The following is a 21,464-nucleotide window of genomic DNA, read 5'->3' as shown; positions in this document are numbered from 1 at the left end:
CAGAACCGCGGTATAAGGGTCCTTTTTGGAACCCTGGAGACTGGAGCCCACTTTGAGAACCAACTGCCCTTCATTCACCAGACCTTTCGGTCGGCAGAGATCGAGACTACATTCTGAGTCTGGGACGTATTTGAGAATGATTTTTACTGATGACCAAAGTTAATGTTGCTGTTCCGGAGCTTCGGAAATGTTTGATGCAAATGAGGGTCATTTGTACCCTTGCCTGGTTTTTGACCCTTTTGAATTATTGTATTGGATAACTGGAAGTTGGACTTTGTTCTTTCAGTTCTGTTCATATTTTTTCATGAGATTTCCAGCCCCTTTTCCATGTGGTTGTGTTATCTTCAGCAGGGGGGCTGACTATGGAATGGCTGTTGTGTGAGGAGGAGAGGTGCAAGTCCTCAACAGAACTGAATATGAAAGCATTAAAACCAACATTTGGTTTAACTGTTGCGTTTTGATTGATTTTTGTGTGGGAAAATAACTGTCGTGTCACAAAAAAAAAATCACTTTATTGTAAATCATGCAGTGTTACAGGAGAGTTGCTTTCAAGCATACGTCTCTATTAAAAGGTAATGTGTTCAATGTACAATTGAATTACCCAAATCCTACAGTCGACCCCAGTCATCATCGGAGCAAAGCTCCATGTCACCCACAAAGGTGATGAGACTGTGGGCTGATTAGACTGCTTTTGTACAAAGAAATTACGGAAATGGACACATCGGGTAATATGCTGACCACCGTTTTGGTGGTCACCTTATCACCTAAACTTGGACTATGAATAGGCTCATTCATAGTCTGGATTTTCGGTGGTGAGGTGACCACCGAACTACAACCACCGGAACTCACCACCGGAGCGGTGGTCACCTCACCACCGAAAATCCAGACTATGAATGAGCCTTTAGGGAATAGGCTACGGCGCATTACGAAGCCAGTTTTAGGTGATAAGGTGACCACCGAAACGGCAAAAACGGAGAGAAGTGCTGCTAGGGTGAGTGGCTTATCACTGTGGCGTGACGTCATGTAGTTTTCCTGAACACCAAGGTGGTCACCTTCATTCTATAACATTCTATAATATCAGCCCAAATGCCTGAAAACAACTGTGGGTGATCCTCAAACGGTCAAGCAAATGTTTTGAACATTAATCACATGGTTTGTATAAGGGTGTCAGTGCGTAAAGGACCCCAACACACAGCCGCACACATCTCTGAACGGACAGAAGGCGGTACTGTTTGTAGGGTAAGTATTAACAGTGCATGCTTATCCATCCAAGTGGAAACACAGATACATGGTGTTAGTCAATGTAGGACGAGTCCATCGGGTTATTGAGACAACTGCACAGTAAAATCCTCTTAAGAGTTCGTTTATCCATTTTGTAATTCTCGTGTGAATCACATAATGGATGAATTAAGATCTGTATACTCCGGGAAAGCATCAGTGTCATTCTAGATTTTGGCCATTCAAAAACAGCAGATGTACAAGCTCATATCGCATCACAAACAAATCTTGAAAATGTGTGCAAATCTTTGAATACATATATATATATATATATATATATACACATTTTAACCCATTTAGACATGAGGCTGATTCTAAAAATGCCTGCTAAATCCTACGTTTCTGAAAAACATTCCATCTTGAATGGTAAAAAAACACAAAGGGGTTCCCGACGCCCGCCCTTAATTAATGGGTTAACTCAAATCTTTGCTTCTGGGGGTCCCTGGAACAAAACATATTTTCAGATGGCGGGTCCGTGGGCGAATACATATCGTTTTGGGGTCCTTGACATGAAAACGTTTTTTTTTCCTCCAGAAAACTTTAATGGGTTAAATGAACACCAAGGTCTTTGCCTATGGTGAACCAGGTGAAGTTCTGTTTACAGATGACAGGAGGAGGACATGATGTACATACTGTAGGTCTCACCTGTCTTGGCAGCTTCAGTGATTGGAGTCCAAAATCAGTGTTTAATGTTTTTGGCAGCTGAACTGTGTCTGTACACTGAAGCACTGACTGGAGCTAGTGAACTGTGTCTGTACACTGAAGCACTGACTGGAGCTAGTGAACTGTGTCAGTACACTGAAGCACTGACTGGAGCTAGTGAACTGTGTCTGTACACTGAAGCACTGACTGGAGCTAGTGAACTGTGTCTGTACACTGAAGCACTGCCTGGAGCTAGTGAACTGTGTCTGTACACTGAAGCACTGACTGGAGCTAGTGAACTGTGTCTGTACACTGAAGCACTGACTGGAGCTAGTGTGGACCTCGCTAGAACCGTTGGTCAAATATCTTTACAGCTGCTGCTGCTCCTGTGATGAACACGGCTGGATGTAGTGGATCCATTCACTGGCAAAAGCAGGCCTCAAAAACCTCAACATTTTTGCACATTAACCACATGAACCCCTATTCTGAGGCAAACATCTTTTCGGCAGAGATCTGGTGTGGCCTCGGCGACCTTTCAGACGTATACAAAGGCTAAGATCATGTCATTTAGATAGCATTATGTAGACGGCATTCTATAGTGTATACGCATAGTTTCATTATACAGATATTCTACAGTTAAACGGATGTTAGGTTCTTAGCTTACTTTATGATCCATGATTTCTATTTCTTTGATGTGTTCTTGCTTACTGTAAGTCTGCGAAATGCCTAAATTGCAAATTGTGTAGAGGGGAGGGGAAAAAAGGAGCAGACCAAGTATAGACTCCGCCGGTCAACTGAGTTGGGTTTAAGACTTAAACGTTTAAGTGGTTAAAGTTGCAATCTGTGAGATTGATGTCCTGAGGGCCTAAATGATTACTGCTGGGCTAGAGCTGGAGACGCCTGTTCGGCAGCATATAATATGAGCTTCATGCAATATCTCTTAAGTCAACCAGCAGTGGTTTAAATGGATCTGTTTCTGGTGTCTCGCAGCACACAGAACATGCAACAGATACAGATGTCCAATATTTATATTTATGCCGATCATGCCCTGGTAGCTATAACAAACCAAAGGACCGTAAGTCTTGGAAGGGCTTCATGCCCTGGTAGCTATAACAAACCAAAGGACCTTAAGTCTTGGAAGGGCTTCATGCCCTGGTAGCTATAACAAACCAAAGGACCATAAGTCTTGGAAGGGCTTCATGCCCTGGTAGCTATAACAAACCAAAGGACCGTAAGTCTTGGAAGGGCTTCATGCCCTGGTAGCTATAACAAACCAAAGGACCGTAAGTCTTGGAAGGGCTTCATGCCCTGGTAGCTATAACAAACCAAAGGACCTTAAGTCTTGGAAGGGCTTCATGCCCTGGTAGCTATAACAAACCAAAGGACCGCAAGTCTTGGAAGGGCTTCATGCCCTGGTAGCTATAACAAACCAAAGGACCGCAAGTCTTGGAAGAGCTTCTGTCGATGTGATGCCAGTGGTTCTTAATTATTATTATTTTTAAACCCATTAAGACCTGGAACGCGTCTGTGTCACCTTTAAGCCACCGTTAAGCACTTTAACCAGTATTTTATTGGATTTATTATTTATCTATTGGAAAATAGCAGCTATACAAGCTCACAGTGCGTCACAGAGCTTGTAGATCTGCTAATATTTTAAATCATGAACATGTGCACATTTTTGAACATATATTCTTTCACAGCGAACGTTTTTAATTCAAATCTTTGCTTCTGGTGGTCCTGCTGGAACAACATATTTTCAGATGGGGGTCCTTGACATGAAAATGTTTGAGCACCACTGATTTAGAACATTTTTCAGAAAACATCATTTTGTAGAATCAACCTCAGGTCGTAATGGTCTACTTGAAGGACCGCCCATGGCGCTGACAGTGTACAAATGGAACTAAATGGACCCTTATGGGTCCATTTAGTTCCATTCGTACACCGTCAGAGTTACAGACCTGTAAAAGGCCTCATTTGGAACCTCCTGAGAGTGCCTGTCTGAACGGAACCCCACAGTTGAGAACCAACGCTCCACACCTTCCTTCATGCACAATTAGCCCTTCGCTAAGCCCCTCCCACTCCGCTCTGCGATGGCAAGCTGTCCTCGCCCATTGAGATGCATGTTAAATGACGGGTTTTCTCCGTATAAATAATCGACCACTTCAGTAGCAAGAGCCTCAAAATGTCTTCTAAATCTAGTCAACCATAGCCTGGCTAATAAGCCAGACCGAATCAGCCGTTGGCAACAAAGAAATTGCCTGCCGGCGGATTACGGTCTGGAGAGGCTCAATTGTACGCCCATTTCCTACACCAGAGAACTGGTGTGGCCAATCGGGACACGGTATGCAATATGGGCGGGCTTTGGTACATTGACATTCAATGCTTGAGACCTTTGACTGACAGTAGCTTTAACCAATTGCGTCAAAGAGAAAATGTTTGAACCCGCCCCCCGGGGAAACAAGATCCATACACAGCATCTCCAGACTCAAATACCACACGACAGTGTGATTTGAGTCTGGCTTATTAGCCAGGCTAAGTCAACCAGGCCTGCAGTAGAAGGCTATGCACTGGACATCATTTCAATAAAGTAGAAAATACGAGGAAGAAACGGTATCCAACATAATCAACTTTAAGGGCCGCCTGACAGGAGTTTTCACGTAATGCACTGGTAAGGCTACGGTCATTAGTATTATTGCCATAACCTGGTAAGGCTACGGTCATTAGTATTATTGCCATAACCTGGGTACCGGGTGAGTTGAGGCCCGACGTTAAGCTGTGTATCATAACCTGGGTACCGGGTGAGTTGAGGCCCGACGTTAAGCTGTGTTCAACAACACGGCCATGCAAGTTAACATTGACAGCTACGAGGTGTCGAAAGCTTGACCCGCATAGCAACAGTTGCTAGACTATTTGGATTGGCATTGCCATTGGACAATGGCTTTTGGGGTGGGGTTTAGCGAGGGGCTAATTCGACCGCTAGAGTCCATGAAGAACGTCAGCAGACCTGGTCCAGTCCTTTGACTCAAACCCTCCTATTAAAAAGGGAGGGTTCTTGTTAACGACGCGACGTCCATTATTGTCCACGGTACCGGTCTCTTGTTGTTCCCTCCTCGGAGCAGGAAACTAAAACCTTTTATCGGTTGTAGAACTGCGAGGAGACCCAGGCCAGCCCCCACTTGAGGTTGGTCAGCATGAACTTCAGGGCCTTGGTCCACTGCTCCTCCGAGTTGAACTGGGTCTTGATGGAGTAGGAGCCGCCGCTGCCTCCCGTGTCTTCGATCTTGCCCTTCTCCACGTCCATCCTAACAGTAAACAAACACCATGGAACGGTCACATACAGTACAGGTATTTTATGGAACGGTCACGTACAGTACAGGTATTTTATGAAAGCCAACTTCCACCACTAAAGTGTTGTGGTGTTTCTTTGTTTATCCAATATTTCTTTTAGGGATGCACCGATATATTGGCCACATACAGTATTGGTATCGGCAAATAAAGCTGACTTTAGCCGATATTTATCTAGTTGTTGATAAGCATCACTTTTGTGCCTGGCTATGTTGGTATGTATGCTATATCTGCAGTCTACCACGCTGAAGATTCTTTATGTTATTCTTTATGTTATTCTTTATGTCTGTATGTATGCTATATCTGGAGTCTACCAAGCTGAAGATTCTTTATGTTATTCTTTATGTTATTCTTTATGTTGGTATGTATGCTATATCTGGAGTCTACCAAGCTGAAGATTCTTTATGTTATTCTTTATGTTATTCTTTATGTTGGTATGTATGCTATATCTGCAGTCTACCACGCTGAAGATTCTTTATGTTATTCTTTATGTTATTCTTTATGTTATTCTTTATGTTATTCTTTATGTTATTCTTTATGTTATTCTTTATGTTATTCTTTATGTTATTCTTTATGTCTGTATGTATGCTATATCTGCAGTCTACCACGCTGAAGATTCTTTTCTATGTCTGTATGTATGCTATATCTGCAGTCTACCAAGCTGAAGATTCTTTTCTATGTCTGTATGTATGCTATATCTGCAGTCTACCAAGCTGAAGATTCTTTTCTATGTCTGTATGTATGCTATATCTGCAGTCTACCAAGCTGAAGATTCTTTTCTATGTCTGTATGTATGCTATATCTGCAGTCTACCACGCTGAAGATTCTTTATGTTGGTATGTATGCTATATCTGCAGTCTACCAAGCTGAAGATTCTTTATGTTGGTATGTATGCTATATCTGCAGTCTACCACGCTGAAGATTCTTTATGTTGGTATGTATGCTATATCTGCAGTCTACCAAGCTGAAGATTCTTTATGTTGGTATGTATGCTATATCTGCAGTCTACCAAGCTGAAGATTCTTTATGTTGGTATGTATGCTATATCTGCAGTCTACCACGCTGAAGATTCTTTATGTTGGTATGTATGCTATATCTGCAGTCTACCAAGCTGAAGATTCTTTTCAGTTATTTCTTACAATGATTTGTTTCCCTGGCACCAAAGGGGGAAATAACACAAAATACTAAACTATATTTGTAGAAAATAAAACTGTTATTTTTATCGGTGAAAAAAGACAAACATTTTTGTTTTAGTCTAAAGCAACACTGGTACTGGTACCAGAACGTCCCCAGGCACTAAGGCCCCATCTACACTGGCAGCCAAATCTAGCCTGAATCTGATCTGTGCCACATCCAGATTTAAATCAGATTTGTTTAAATAAGTCTAAATGCAGACCGGTCACATACAAGTCACATGGAATCAGATTTCAAATCTGATTTGAGGAGATCTGTCTCAGTCTGAATGCAGCAACCTGATCTACATCGGATTCCATGTGACTTGTGTGTGACTTGTTTGCGTTTAGACTTATTTAAACAAATCAGATTCCAATCTGGATGTGGCACAGATCTGATTCAGGCTGATTCAGATCTGCCAGTCTGAACACACAGATCGGATCTGGTCACTTGCAAACGGCAGTGTGAATGGTCGGGCCAAAAGATGGTCGGGCCAAAATATGGTCGGGCCAAAATATCAGATTTGAGAAATACATCATATTTGAATCAGATTTGACTGGATGTGACTGCAGTCTAAATGAGGCCTAACGTGCCTGTAGGGCAGACAGAAGCCTAGCTGGTACCACAACGTTCCCGGGCACTAACTTGCCTGTAGGGCAGACAGAAGCCTAGCTGGTACCACAACGTTCCCGGGCACTAACTTGCTTGTAGGGCAGACAGAAGAACTAGCTGGTACCACAACGTTCCCGGGCACTAACTTGCCTGTAGGGCAGACAGAAGCCTAGCTGGTACCAGAACGTTCCCGGGCACTAACTTGCCTGTAGGGCAGACAGAAGCCTAGCTGGTACCAGAACGTTCCCGGGCATAACTTGCCTGTAGGGCAGACAGAAGAACTAGCTGGTACCACAACGTTCCCGGGCACTAACTTGCTTGTAGGGCAGACAGAAGAACTAGCTGGTACCACAACGTTCCCGGGCACTAACTTGCTTGTAGGGCAGACAGAAGCCTAGCTGGTACCACAACGTTCCCGGGCACTAACTTGCTTGTAGGGCAGACAGAAGCCTAGCTGGTACCACAACGTTCCCGGGCATAACTTGCCTGTAGGGCAGACAGAAGAACTAGCTGGTACCACAACGTTCCCGGGCACTAACTTGCTTGTAGGGCAGACAGAAGAACTAGCTGGTACCACAACGTTCCCGGGCACTAACTTGCTTGTAGGGCAGACAGAAGAACTAGCTGGTACCACAACGTTCCCGGGCACTAACTTGCTTGTAGGGCAGACAGAAGAACTAGCTGGTACCAGAACGTTCCCGGGCACTAACTTGCTTGTAGGGCAGACAGAAGAACTAGCTGGTACCACAACGTTCCCGGGCACTAACTTGCCTGTAGGGCAGACAGAAGAACTAGCTGGTACCACAACGTTCCCGGGCACTAACTTGCTTGTAGGGCAGACAGAAGAACTAGCTGGTACCACAACGTTCCCGGGCACTAACTTGCTTGTAGGGCAGACAGAAGAACTAGCTGGTACCACAACGTTCCCGGGCACTAACTTGCCTGTAGGGCAGACAGAAGAACTAGCTGGTACCACAACGTTCCCGGGCACTAACTTGCCTGTAGGGCAGACAGAAGAACTAGCTGGTACCACAACGTTCCCGGGCACTAACTTGCTTGTAGGGCAGACAGAAGAACTAGCTGGTACCACAACGTTCCCGGGCACTAACTTGCCTGTAGGGCAGACAGAAGAACTAGCTGGTACCACAACGTTCCCGGGCACTAACTTGCCTGTAGGGCAGACAGAAGAACTAGCTGGTACCACAACGTTCCCGGGCACTAACTTGCCTGTAGGGCAGACAGAAGAACTAGCTGGTACCAGAACGTTCCCGGGCACTAACTTGCCTGTAGGGCAGACAGAAGAACTAGCTGGTACCACAACGTTCCCGGGCACTAACTTGCTTGTAGGGCAGACAGAAGCCTAGCTGGTACCACAACGTTCCCGGGCACTAACTTGCTTGTAGGGCAGACAGAAGCCTAGCTGGTACCACAACGTTCCCGGGCACTAACTTGCTTGTAGGGCAGACAGAAGAACTAGCTGGTACCACAACGTTCCCGGGCACTAACTTGCCTGTAGGGCAGACAGAAGAACTAGCTGGTACCACAACGTTCCCGGGCACTAACTTGCTTGTAGGGCAGACAGAAGCCTAGCTGGTACCACAACGTTCCCGGGCACTAACTTGCTTGTAGGGCAGACAGAAGCCTAGCTGGTACCACAACGTTCCCGGGCATAACTTGCCTGTAGGGCAGACAGAAGAACTAGCTGGTACCACAATGTTCCCGGGCACTAACTTGCTTGTAGGGCAGACAGAAGAACTAGCTGGTACCACAACGTTCCCGGGCACTAACTTGCTTGTAGGGCAGACAGAAGAACTAGCTGGTACCACAACGTTCCCGGGCACTAACTTGCTTGTAGGGCAGACAGAAGAACTAGCTGGTACCAGAACGTTCCCGGGCACTAACTTGCTTGTAGGGCAGACAGAAGAACTAGCTGGTACCACAACGTTCCCGGGCACTAACTTGCCTGTAGGGCAGACAGAAGAACTAGCTGGTACCACAACGTTCCCGGGCACTAACTTGCTTGTAGGGCAGACAGAAGAACTAGCTGGTACCACAACGTTCCCGGGCACTAACTTGCTTGTAGGGCAGACAGAAGAACTAGCTGGTACCACAACGTTCCCGGGCACTAACTTGCCTGTAGGGCAGACAGAAGAACTAGCTGGTACCAGAACGTTCCCGGGCATAACTTGCCTGTAGGGCAGACAGAAGAACTAGCTGGTACCACAACGTTCCCGGGCACTAACTTGCCTGTAGGGCAGACAGAAGAACTAGCTGGTACCAGAACGTTCCCGGGCACTAACTTGCTTGTAGGGCAGACAGAAGAACTAGCTGGTACCACAACGTTCCCGGGCACTAACTTGCCTGTAGGGCAGACAGAAGAACTAGCTGGTACCACAACGTTCCCGGGCACTAACTTGCTTGTAGGGCAGACAGAAGAACTAGCTGGTACCAGAACGTTCCCGGGCATAACTTGCCTGTAGGGCAGACAGAAGAACTAGCTGGTACCACAACGTTCCCGGGCACTAACTTGCTTGTAGGGCAGACAGAAGAACTAGCTGGTACCACAACGTTCCCGGGCACTAACTTGCCTGTAGGGCAGACAGAAGAACTAGCTGGTACCACAACGTTCCCGGGCACTAACTTGCTTGTAGGGCAGACAGAAGCCTAGCTGGTACCAGAACGTTCCCGGGCACTAACTTGCCTGTAGGGCAGACAGAAGAACTAGCTGGTACCACAACGTTCCCGGGCACTAACTTGCCTGTAGGGCAGACAGAAGAACTAGCTGGTACCACAACCAGAACGTTCCCGGGCATAACTTGCTTGTAGGGCAGACAGAAGAACTAGCTGGTACCACAACGTTCCCGGGCACTAACTTGCTTGTAGGGCAGACAGAAGAACTAGCTGGTACCACAACGTTCCCGGGCACTAACTTGCCTGTAGGGCAGACAGAAGAACTAGCTGGTACCACAACGTTCCCGGGCACTAACTTGCCTGTAGGGCAGACAGAAGAACTAGCTGGTACCACAACGTTCCCGGGCACTAACTTGCCTGTAGGGCAGACAGAAGAACTAGCTGGTACCACAACGTTCCCGGGCACTAACTTGCCTGTAGGGCAGACAGAAGCCCGTGTCTCCTTTCTCCACCTCCTCTTTGAACTGCTGGACGCAGTCCAGGAACGCCACCATGGCGTGGTCAAACTTGTTGTCCCAGAAGAAGCGCAGACCTCCCGAGCAGTACAGAGGCAGCTCCTGGAAAAAGCCACGACGGCGACGAGACGAGACGAGACAATGAATGAATGCATCATGGAATAAAAAGCTAAATAAAATCCTGTGACTGAAACATTCTGTCGGGCCAAACGTCTAAATGACATGAAAGGAAAACAGACAGCAGTGTGGTTTATTAAGGTTTCTGTCAGTAGTTGTTGTTTTTTTTACCTTGGACTTATCAGTCAGTGACTCCAGGTACGAGTGGTTTCCGTATGGCACCATGCGATACCTGCAACCCATGGATGACAATTGAGTAATTTAACGCATTTTGGACTGAGGTCGATAAAAAAAGGCCTCTAAATCTAAGATCTTTCTGAAAAAAACATGTTTCTATGTCAGTGGTGCTCAACCTTTTTCATGTCAAGGACCCCCAGAATTATCTCTATTGGGCCACGGACCCCCATGTCAAAATATGTAGTTCCAGGGACCTCCCCAGAAGCCAATATTTTAGTTAAAAATGTTCGCTCTGAAATATATATTCAAAGATTTGCGGCCCATTTTTCACGACTTTTCAAAAATAGCAGACCTACAAGCTCATAGCGCGCCACTCGGTGGTGCGCTATGAGCTTGTAGATCTGCTATTTTTCAATAGCTTCAGGCACTGCCTTAAAACACCAACAGGGGTTCCCACCCAAAATAAACTAATGCACATTGTCTACATCAAATCTCTTCGCCAGAAATGAGCTAGTAGATCTGCTATTTTTGGCCAGTGTTTGATAAAGGATCTTCCTCCTAGTATAATCATAGCAGGTACTATGATTATACTAGGAGGAAGATCCTTTATCATCGTTTAAGAGTTTTCATTGTGTTATTGATGAAGTCAAACGTCTGTGGCCCCTTTTCCACCAAAATAACTTTGGCTCTAGAACTGGCTCCGTTCTTTATTTTTCATGATGGTTTATATCACATCTGTAAAAGTGGCCTGTGTGTCTATCTTAGTAGTGTTTATGTAAGGTATTGTGTGTGTTGTGTTGTGTGTACCTCTGGAAGCGCAGGCCCATCTTGTTGGCCTGTGTGTGTGTGTGTGTGTGTGTGTGTGTGTGTGTGTGTGTGTGTGTGTGTGTGTGTGTGTGTGTGTGTGTGTGTGTGTGTGTGTGTGTGTGTGTGTGTGTGTGTGTGCACGCACCTCTGGAAGCGAAGGCCCATCTTGTTGGCCTGTGTGTGTGTGTGTGTTGCGTTCACCTCTGGAAGCGAAGGCCCATCTTGTTGGCCTGTGTGTGTGTGTGTGTGTGTGTGTGTTGCGTTCACCTCTGGAAGCGAAGGCCCATCTTGTTGGCCAGCGCGTGCAGCAGCAGCACGGTCTGTCCCCAGGCGGCGTTGATCTCGTTCCACTCCACAGGGACGCTGGGGAGGCGACCCAGCCGGAAGTTGTTGATGGTTCCAAACTGACCGCTGTGCCTGGTGGGCGGGACAGCAGTGGACAAACACTCAAACACACTGGACACTAGGAATACTAGAGGAAACTGAGAGACTGTAGGAAAGCTGGGGGAAAGCTTTAGCAATCTCCCTTTTTGCCTTTTAATTTTAATGATTTTGTTTAGCCATTGTCTTAATAAATGTGTTTTTGTTTGCGTTGCAAAGCGACTTTTTTTGCAAAGCGATATTTTTATGTGTGTGCGTGCGTGCGTGTGCCTGCGGACTGGTTGTTGGTAGCCTGGAACTCACCTATGCTTTTTATGGCATAGGCAGCTCCCGGCAGGATCCGCCGGGAGAAACTATGCGCAGCTGCTGGCCATGAGACTAATTACTTAGAGCGACAGAGAGAGAGGAGTGTGTGTGTGTGTGTACATGTGTGCGTGTGTGTCAATTTAACAAAGGTGCAGACGATCAGAAATCAGCAGAGAGTGAGAGATGTTTGCGCTACTCTATGCCGAATAGAAGTGGACTCGGACCCAGACTTTTTTTCTCTCCCTGGAAAGAAAAACGTCTGGGTTTCCGAGGCTAGGATGTTGGTGGCCGGGGGTTTCGATCTTAGGATGCATGCCTACACTGCTTTGTGCCCATGGAATGCTGGGTGACATTCTTGTTGTATCGCGACATATTCCTTGATTTTGTGGATGTATAACGTTGCTGCACCTGAACTATTTATGTCCTTGTATGCAATTTCCTCTGTGTGGACATGAATAAATTGTTAAAATGTTACCAGATGTGGAAGGTGGCGTTGAACACGTTGGTCTTCTTCAGGCGGTCCAGCTGGGTCTGACAATATCTCATCTGGTTGTCCACGCTCTTCAGCTCGTCATCCAGCTCCAGCTGCTGACGCTTGAATTCGCTGTACTCCTTCTGGTACCTGACACACACGCACGCATGCACACACAGTGTCACTAACTGATAGGTGGCTACCATGTATTGTACACAGACTACTTCTAAATCCTGAAAACGTGTGCAAATCTTTGAATGCATAGAAATGAGTCGGGTCGCGGGTCTGAAATGTCACATTTCAGACCCGCGGAACGCAGCAAATCAGGCTGGAACCCAGGCTAGGAACCCAGGCTAGGTCAGGCTGGAACCCAGGCTAGGAACCCAGGCTAGGTCAGGCTGGAACCCAGGCTAGGAACCCAGGCTAGGTCAGGCTGGAACCCAGGCTAGGAACCCAGGCTAGGTCAGGCTGGAACCCAGGCTAGGTCAGGCTGGAACCCAGGCTAGGTCAGGCTGGAACCCAGGCTAGGTCGGGCTGGAACCCAGGCTAGGTCAGGCTGGAACCCAGGCTAGGTCGGGCTGGAACCCAGGCTAGGTCGGGCTGGAACCCAGGCTAGGTCAGGCTGGAACCCAGGCTAGGTCAGGCTGGAACCCAGGCTAGGTCAGGCTGGAACCCAGGCTAGGTCAGGCTGGAACCCAGGCTAGGTCAGGCTGGAACCCAGGCTAGGTCAGGCTGGAACCCAGGCTAGGTCAGGCTGGAACCCAGGCTAGGTCAGGCTGGAACCCAGGCTAGGTCAGGCTGGAACCCAGGCTAGGTCGGCTGGAACCCAGGCTAGGTCAGGCTGGAACCCAGGCTAGGCCAGGCTGGAACCCAGGCTAGGTCAGGCTGGAACCCAGGCTAGGTCAGGCTGGAACCCAGGCTAGGTCAGGCTGGAACCCAGGCTAGGTCAGGCTGGAACCCAGGCTAGGTCGGGCTGGAACCCAGGCTAGGTCAGGCTGGAACCCAGGCTAGGTCAGGCTGGAACCCAGGCTAGGTCGGCTGGAACCCAGGCTAGGTCAGGCTGGAACCCAGGCTAGGTCAGACTGGAACCCAGGCTAGGTCAGGCTGGAACCCAGGCTAGGTCAGGCTGGAACCCAGGCTAGGTCAGGCTGGAACCCAGGCTAGGTCAGGCTGGAACCCAGGCTAGGTCAGGCTGGAACCCAGGCTAGGTCGGGCTGGAACCCAGGCTAGGTCAGGCTGGAACCCAGGCTAGGTCAGGCTGGAACCCAGGCTAGGTCAGGCTGGAACCCAGGCTAGGTCAGGCTGGAACCCAGGCTAGGTCAGACTGGAACCCAGGCTAGGTCAGGCTGGAACCCAGGCTAGGTCAGGCTGGAACCCAGGCTAGGTCAGACTGGAACCCAGGCTAGGTCAGGCTGGAACCCAGGCTAGGTCAGGCTGGAACCCAGGCTAGGTCAGGCTGGAACCCAGGCTAGGTCGGGCTGGAACCCAGGCTAGGTCAGACTGGAACCCAGGCTAGGTCGGGCTGGAACCCAGGCTAGGTCGGGCTGGAACCCAGGCTAGGTCAGGCTGGAACCCAGGCTAGGTCAGGCTGGAACCCAGGCTAGGTCAGGCTGGAACCCAGGCTAGGTCAGGCTGGAACCCAGGCTAGGTCAGGCTGGAACCCAGGCTAGGTCAGGCTGGAACCCAGGCTAGGTCGGGCTGGAACCCAGGCTAGGTCGGGCTGGAACCCAGGCTAGGTCAGGCTGGAACCCAGGCTAGGTCGGGCTGGAACCCAGGCTAGGTCAGGCTGGAACCCAGGCTAGGTCAGGCTGAACCCAGGCTAGGTCAGGCTGGAACCCAGGCTAGGTCGGGCTGGAACCCAGGCTAGGTCAGGCTGGAACCCAGGCTAGGTCAGGCTGGAACCCAGGCTAGGTCAGGCTGGAACCCAGGCTAGGTCGGGCTGGAACCCAGGCTAGGTCGGGCTGGAACCCAGGCTAGGTCGGGCTGGAACCCAGGCTAGGTCGGGCTGGAACCCAGGCTAGGTCGGGCTGGAACCCAGGCTAGGTCGGGCTGGAACCCAGGCTAGGTCGGGCTGGAACCCAGGCTAGGTCGGGCTGGAACCCAGGCTAGGTCAGGCTGGAACCCAGGCTAGGTCAGGCTGGAACCCAGGCTAGGTCGGGCTGGAACCCAGGCTAGGTCGGCGGCCAAAAACAGAGAATTCCGTGGGGTCCTTGACTGACATGAAAAAGGTTTGAGCACCACTGACATAGAAACATTGTTTTTCCAGAAAACCGTTTAGAAGAATCAGCAGGTCTAAATGAAGGTTACCCCATTTAGACCTGACTAAAACATGTCTTCTAAATCCTGTCAGTTTTCTGAAATACCCATGTTTCTATATCAGTGGTGCTCAATATTTCATGTCAAGGACCCCAGAAAATATATGTAATTGTCCGCCGACCCCCATAGTTCCAGATGCAAAGATTTGAGTTAAAAACGTTGGCTCTGAAAAGAATATACATTCAAAGATTTGCACTACATTTTCACGACTTTTCCAAAAAAATAGCAGACCTACAAGCTCGTAGCGCGCCACTCGGTGGCGCACTATGAGCTTGTAGATCTGCTATTTTTCAATAGCTAACGTATAACATAATGCTTAAAACACCAAAAGGGGGTTCCCGTCCAGAATGGTGTTAACTCACTGTAGCTCCTCGGTGTCCAGCTGCTGGGAGTGCGTGCGTCCCTGGCTGACCTCCGTGGCCACGGTGGCCCGCTGCTCCTCCACCGCCTCCAGCTCTCTCACCAGAGCCTCCTCCTCCTCGTTGAGCTGACGGAGCTCCGCCAGGAGGCTGTCCTCCTCCTCCACACGCAGCGCAGACAGCAGCTCCAGGCACTGCCTGGGGAGAGAGAGAGAGAGGGAGCAAGGTTATTACAGCGCAGACAGCAGCTCCAAGCACTGCCTGTGGAGAGGGAGGGAGCAAGGTTATTACAGCGCAGACAGCAGCTCCAAGCACTGCCTGTGGAGAGGGAGGGAGCAAGGTTATTACAGCGCAGACAGCAGCTCCAGGCACTGCCTGGGGAGAGAGAGAGGGAGGGAGCAAGGTTATTACAGCGCAGACAGCAGCTCCAGGCACTGCCTGTGGAGAGGGAGGGAGCAAGGTTATTACAGCGCAGACAGCAGCTCCAGGCACTGCCTGGGGAGAGAGAGAGAGAGGGAGCAAGGGTTATTACAGCGCAGACAGCAGCTCCAGGCACTGCCTGGGGAGAGAGAGAGAGGGAGGGAGCAAGGGTTATTACAGCGCAGACAGCAGCTCCAGGCACTGCCTGGGGAGAGAGAGGGAGCAAGGGTTATTACAGCGCAGACAGCAGCTCCATGCACTGCCTGGGGAGAGAGAGAGGGAGGGAGCAAGGTTATTACAGCACAGACAGCAGCTCCATGCACTGCCTGGGGAGAGAGAGAGAGGGAGGGAGCAAGGTTATTACAGCACAGACAGCAGCTCCATGCACTGCCTGGGGAGAGAGAGAGGGTTATTACAGCGCAGACAGCAGCTCCAGGCACTGCCTGGGGAGAGAGAGAGGGTTATTACAGCGCAGACAGCAGCTCCATGCACTGCCTGGGGAGAGAGAGAGAGAGGGCGTTCATTTACAAAGAAAAAAAACAACCAAAACAGTTGGAACGTGGAGATTAGGATGCTTACTTGTAGTTCTGGCATTCGTTCTCTGTGATGTTGAGCTGCGTGTCCAGGTGGTCCAGCAGTGTGTCTGTACACTCCTCACACAGCGGGTGGTCCACGTCCGTCTGTCCCGACATGATGTCAAACAGGTTGCTGGTCACCTGCGCACACACACGGGACAGGCAGGCGCACGCACACACACACAGTCATCTGTTTGGGGTCACAGCAATAGCTCGTCCTATTTTTAAAACCCGCCCGGCTGTTCAATTAATTAATTTATTTACCTAACCTAGCTCTCCACCGCACCGATGTCTAGTCGGCGGAAGGGAAACGTTCAGGAACTGGACCATTACAATTTGGGAGAAAATGTTTGGGAGACCAAGAAACCCTTTCCTGGGGTTTTACGTGGGTAATATGTGTTTTTAGATATTTTAGAATTTCAAAGTGGCCGTGGGCTCCATGATGTCATGGACACTGGGCTCACTTCCTTCCTGGACTACAATTCCCATAATGCTTTGGTCCACTGCTCCTCCTTGTGGATAGGGGGAGGGCTGTCTTACTGAGACAACATGTAGTCCAGGAATGACATCATGGAGCCCATGGACACTTTGAAATACTAAAATATCTAAAACACATGTTACCCACGTAAAACCCCAGGAAAGGGTTTCTTGTCTCCCAAACATCATTAAAATAAGATCTGGTTGCAAAAGGGGTGAAGTGGCCCTTTAAGAGGGGGGATTATTAATTATTCAGGAAGCGGAATCGTTCAACTTTTAACGGATCTCAACCCCGGTGAGTGCAGACTGCTCACCTTGAGTCTGCGGCTCAGGTTCTCCATGGTTCCTCCGTCAGACGCCTCCCCGATCAGCGTGAAGCTGTTGGCGCTCTCTGTCGACATCATCCTGCACACAGTAAAATAAAATAAAACACTCCTTTGTGTTGACTTCACCCATTATTAAGACCTGAGGATCCGATTCTACAAATGTCTTCTTAAATCCTATCCTATTAGTGTTTCATCAGTGGTGCTCAAACCTTTTCATGTCAAGAACCCTTAGAATTATCTGTATTTGGCCGCCGACCCCGCCCCCCCCCCCCATCTCAAAATATTTTGTTCCAGGGACCTCCCAGAAGCAAAGATTTGCGTTAAAAGCGTTAGCCTGGGAAAGAATATATGTTAAAAGATTTTTTCACGATTTTTCTAAAATAGCAGATCTACATATATGCTATTTTTCAACACAGATGCGTTCCAGGTTGTAGATCTGGCATTCGTAGATCTTGTAGATCTGCTATTTTTGAAAAATCGTGAAAATGTGCCGCAAATCTTTATATGTATTTTTTCAGAGCGAACGTTTTTAACTCATATCTTTGCTTCTGCGGGGGTCTCTGGAACAACATATTTTCAGATGGGGGTCGGCGGCCAATTACATATCTTTTTGGGGTCCTTGACATGAAAATGTTTGAGAACCACTGACATTAGAAACATAGGGTTTTTCAGAAAACTGTCATGATTTAGAAGGCATTTGCGGAATCGTCCTCAGGTCTAAACGGGTTAATCACATTTCCAACCCCGGCCGTCCGTATTTTGGGCATGTCATTACGGGCAAAGAAAGATGTTAAAACATGTTTTTGCCACGCGACTCCATCGTACGAGGGACCATAAATAGCAGGGATTAAATGGCGTTTGATCCGTTTTGTACACACGTCCAAGGTTAAATTAACACTAAGGATGTTGTCTGTGAGAGTGTTTAGGCAGCTGAAGAACATACTGTAAAAAAAACTATGAGGTCTTTCTAATTTCTCACTCCATTAAAAGCAAGGCTTGTAAGACTCAACATGAGAGCCATTTAAAGCGGCAACGTTTGGGACTAGGGATAATACAAGGTCTCACCGTGCAGGAGGGATGTATTTCCTGGCAACTCCATCTTGCTTGCTTTCCGCAAAGGTCTCCTTGGAAGGAAATGAAAGACATTGAGAGAAAAGATACCGTGATAGATAGGTAGGTAGGTACTAGGCAGGCAGGCAGGTTGGTAGGTAAAAACAGGTAGACTTAAGTCAGGCCTTGCCATCTTCAATTGGACCGATTAGACTGGCATTATGTATATCTCCGGTAGGAGACTCAAAGAGTCTCACTCAAGTCTCCTACCGGGACTCAAAGAGTCTCCTATCAGAGACTCCGCCAGTCATCAAATGATTGGCTTACGAATGCGACAGCCAAAACAAATCTCCGTGAATTCGAGGCTTCATGGGGTGTGTGATTGATAGAAAATAACCCAATTTTGGCTGAACTATTCCCTATATAGATAGATTATGAATATATGTGTACGCATAATGTATAATACTGTATCACCAGTAATAAAATAAATCGTCAATGAATGGATACACTGTACAGTGTACATAGACTTTTATTATGCACATTGCACAGTGTCAGCCTGCCTACATATCCAGTTAAATCTCAGAACGTAAGACTTATGAAGGAACTGTTTCAAATCAAGTGTACCTCTGGTGCAGTCTCCCCTTCGTTGCTGTCAGTCTGTTTACTAGGAGTCACAGTGACCAGTGGAGCTGTTCAGAGAGAGACAGACAGAATTATCACAATTATATTTTTGCATATTCGTTATAATCGTTACCATGTATAAAAACATGTTTTCATACATTTTCCAATAATAGGAGAAATAGCAGATCTACAAGCTCGTAGATCAGCTATTTCCGCTATTTTCCCATTTTTGGGAATGTATGAAATTAAATTACTACTATAATTGTGTCAGTCATTTCTAATTAAATTAATTAATTTGCCATGTCTGTGCTTTATACAAAGCCCAAAACAACCCAAACAGAAATAAAGCATTGCACGTTCAATGTCCAAAAACGTCAACTTAAAATCTTGCAATCGTTCCACAGCCCTACCCGTGAGACAATGACAGGGACAGTGCAAATGTAGCAGATGTGGCTCAGAGCCTCTGCCTGATGGCCTCAAAAGTCTAATATCTCCCCCGGTCCAAAGGGATATCCCTTTGGTCTAGTGGTGGTTAACCCATTTTGACCTGAGATCAGATTCTACAAATGTCTTCTACATCCTGACAGTTTTCTGAAAAAGCTATGTTTCTATGTCAGTCGTTCTTCGATTTTTCAAAAATAGCAGACCTACAAGCTCGTAGCGCTCCACTCGGTGGCGCGCTATGAGCTTGTATATCTGCTATTTTTCAATAGCTAAAGCATAACGTAATGCTAACACCAAAAGGGGTTCCTGCCCAAAATGGGTTAAGATATTGGACTTTCACGTGGGAGACCCCAGTTCAAATCCCGGGCGTTACACAAACACTGGCGTTCACTAGTACTACAACGCAAGACATGTATGGGACAAACTTGGCGTTAGGACAACACAACAAGCCTAGTACCTACCGATAAGCTCCTGGATGGTGACCCGGTCGAGGACGTTGAAGGAGGTGTCCAGCTTCAGGGGCTGACTGCAGCGCTGACACACGAAGCTGACCTGCATGGTGCTGCTGGACGACTTGGAGGCCTCCATCCCTAGATACTATACTGCTGCTGCAAGTCAAATCACATGCACGTCGCACACAGGGGTTATGCTCAGTGTTAGGCCTCACTCACACGTAAACACGCAAGACACACTTGGGCAGTATTATGCGTGTCTTAAGTACCAGGTCTTATGACTTAACTTAAGACCTGGAGGCGTGGTCAATGCTGTTTGGCCACTCAGAATAGCCAAATGGCATTGATCACGCCTCCAGGTCTTACGTTAAGTAATAAGGCCTGGTACTTAAGACACGCATAATACTGCCCACTTGTGTCCTGTGTCTTCTGTGTGTTATGGCCGCCTCAATGCCCCCCATGCAACAAGGTTGTGTCTTCAAACCATGTGACTCCCATTGGAAATGCATTGAGGCGGGCCATAACACACAGAAGACACGGGACACAAGTGTGTGAGTGAGGCCTTACAATAAATGACTTTTTCTTGTGACCACCGCGCTCTGACTTCTGGTGCAAAATCTACTCAAACGTAACATCATGGAATACAGAGGTGATGGATCGCATACAGTGGCAAGTCAATTTCAATTATAATCCATAATCCATTATATCCAGCCTGGGCAATCCAAAACTGTCTCTGTCTCTAATATGATGTAGATTAGAAAATAAATACAATTGAAATGGACTCTTGCCACCTCTGTTTTCCATTATGCTCAGTGTTGCCATGCTATTTTCAAATAGCCTAGTATGTTATGTGCATGTTGGAGGTAAAGGGCGAAGGGGCTTGCTTCTTTGGGGCTTGTTTTCATAGACCTGATGGCTTGTTTCTCTCCAAAAGAAATGGCCACACCACCAGTGTACATGACATGTACAATTAAAAGATTGCACCTTTGTACAATCGACTGTCTGACTATGGATATGGCTACTACTACTACTATGCAGCCATATCTTGGTCAAGCGTTCTCATGTTTTTGTTTTGTTTTAATTCCGTAGGTTTATTTTTTCTTGACCACAAATGTTCAGAATGTAATTCAAATGCATGTTTAACTTTAGACAGATCAGTTTCTAGTTCAGTAGATGTGTATTGTTCATCGGGCATCCCAGTTTCTCGTTCTCTCTGCACGTTATGTGAACATTTATCAAGAATACACAAAAGCCATTATAATAACGTGTTTTTTTTACATGCTGAGATTGATAATAACTTGTTATCAACACACACATAACATCTTAATTTAACACACAGCTAAATTTCACTAACAAAATGGACCAGTTTGAGCTGCTGTGTGTGGATTAGCTTTTAGCCAGCGGTTTAGCACACAAAAGGTTGGTTCGACTCACTGTTGGTCGCTCGGAGTCGGAGGTTAACTTATTAAACGTAGAGGTCCTGGGTCGCTCGGCTTAACAATTACAATTATATTGATAATAAATGTTTAGTTTCCTAACATTTTAGGCGCGATGTTTACATGTTTTCCTCTCGGAGTCACGGGACTAGTTTGATCCAGGGTTTGATCCTTCGAACTTCCTTGTTGTTGTTTTGACCGGATTTGCTTCTTCTTCTTCTCCTCCTATGGGTTTATAATGGCGGTTAGCAGGCGAGATTAGACGTGCGTTACCGCCACCAACTGGACTGGAGTGGAACAGGCATTGCATCCAAAAATACTGTCAGAAAAACTAAACAAACAAACGAATAAATAAATGTAAATAATACGTCTGTTTATATTATAAACATATCTTGCTTGGTATTTTCCCAAAGAGACCTGACAATGAGAAGCCAGCCAGCCAGCAGTACCGTGCTAAATTAAAAAAAAATCCAATACTTTCTACTCCAACTTCACTAGAGGAAATATTGTGCTCCACTACAAATATTTAAAA

General features: G+C 47.3%; 1 protein-coding gene across 4 annotated transcripts; it reads right to left on the bottom strand.

The window, feature by feature from the left end:
• Nucleotides 1–910: 910 nt before the first annotated feature.
• On the bottom strand, nt 911–21,125 carry becn1 (beclin 1, autophagy related). Of its 4 annotated transcripts, none has more exons than XR_013788913.1 (13): nt 20,931–21,125; nt 19,506–19,652; nt 18,604–18,668; nt 17,995–18,053; nt 16,918–17,008; nt 16,131–16,267; nt 15,135–15,329; nt 12,460–12,606; nt 11,565–11,714; nt 10,485–10,545; nt 10,156–10,298; nt 4,668–5,222; nt 911–4,631 (listed from the first exon to the last, which is right to left on the bottom strand). XR_013788913.1 is itself a non-coding variant. In XM_079530597.1 (12 exons), exons 2-12 carry the CDS (start codon nt 19,630–19,632, stop codon nt 5,054–5,056), a joined length of 1,344 nt encoding a protein of 447 aa, XP_079386723.1. In that variant the 5' UTR covers nt 19,633–19,652; nt 20,931–21,125; the 3' UTR covers nt 911–5,053. The 4 variants fall into 4 exon arrangements, 2 of the variants coding, with proteins under 2 accessions (XP_079386723.1, XP_079386724.1); XR_013788914.1 differs by having other exon boundaries at nt 911–4,693; nt 4,736–5,222; XM_079530597.1 differs by having other exon boundaries at nt 911–5,222.
• Nucleotides 21,126–21,464: the final 339 nt, after the last annotated feature.

Source organism: Electrona antarctica (genome assembly GCF_951216825.1).
Source record: "Electrona antarctica genome assembly, contig: SUPER_22_unloc_1, whole genome shotgun sequence".
Classification (NCBI taxonomy): Eukaryota; Metazoa; Chordata; class Actinopteri; order Myctophiformes; family Myctophidae; genus Electrona; species Electrona antarctica.
The sequence above is the reverse complement of the archived record's forward strand: the minus strand, read 5'-3'. Positions and strand labels throughout refer to the sequence as shown.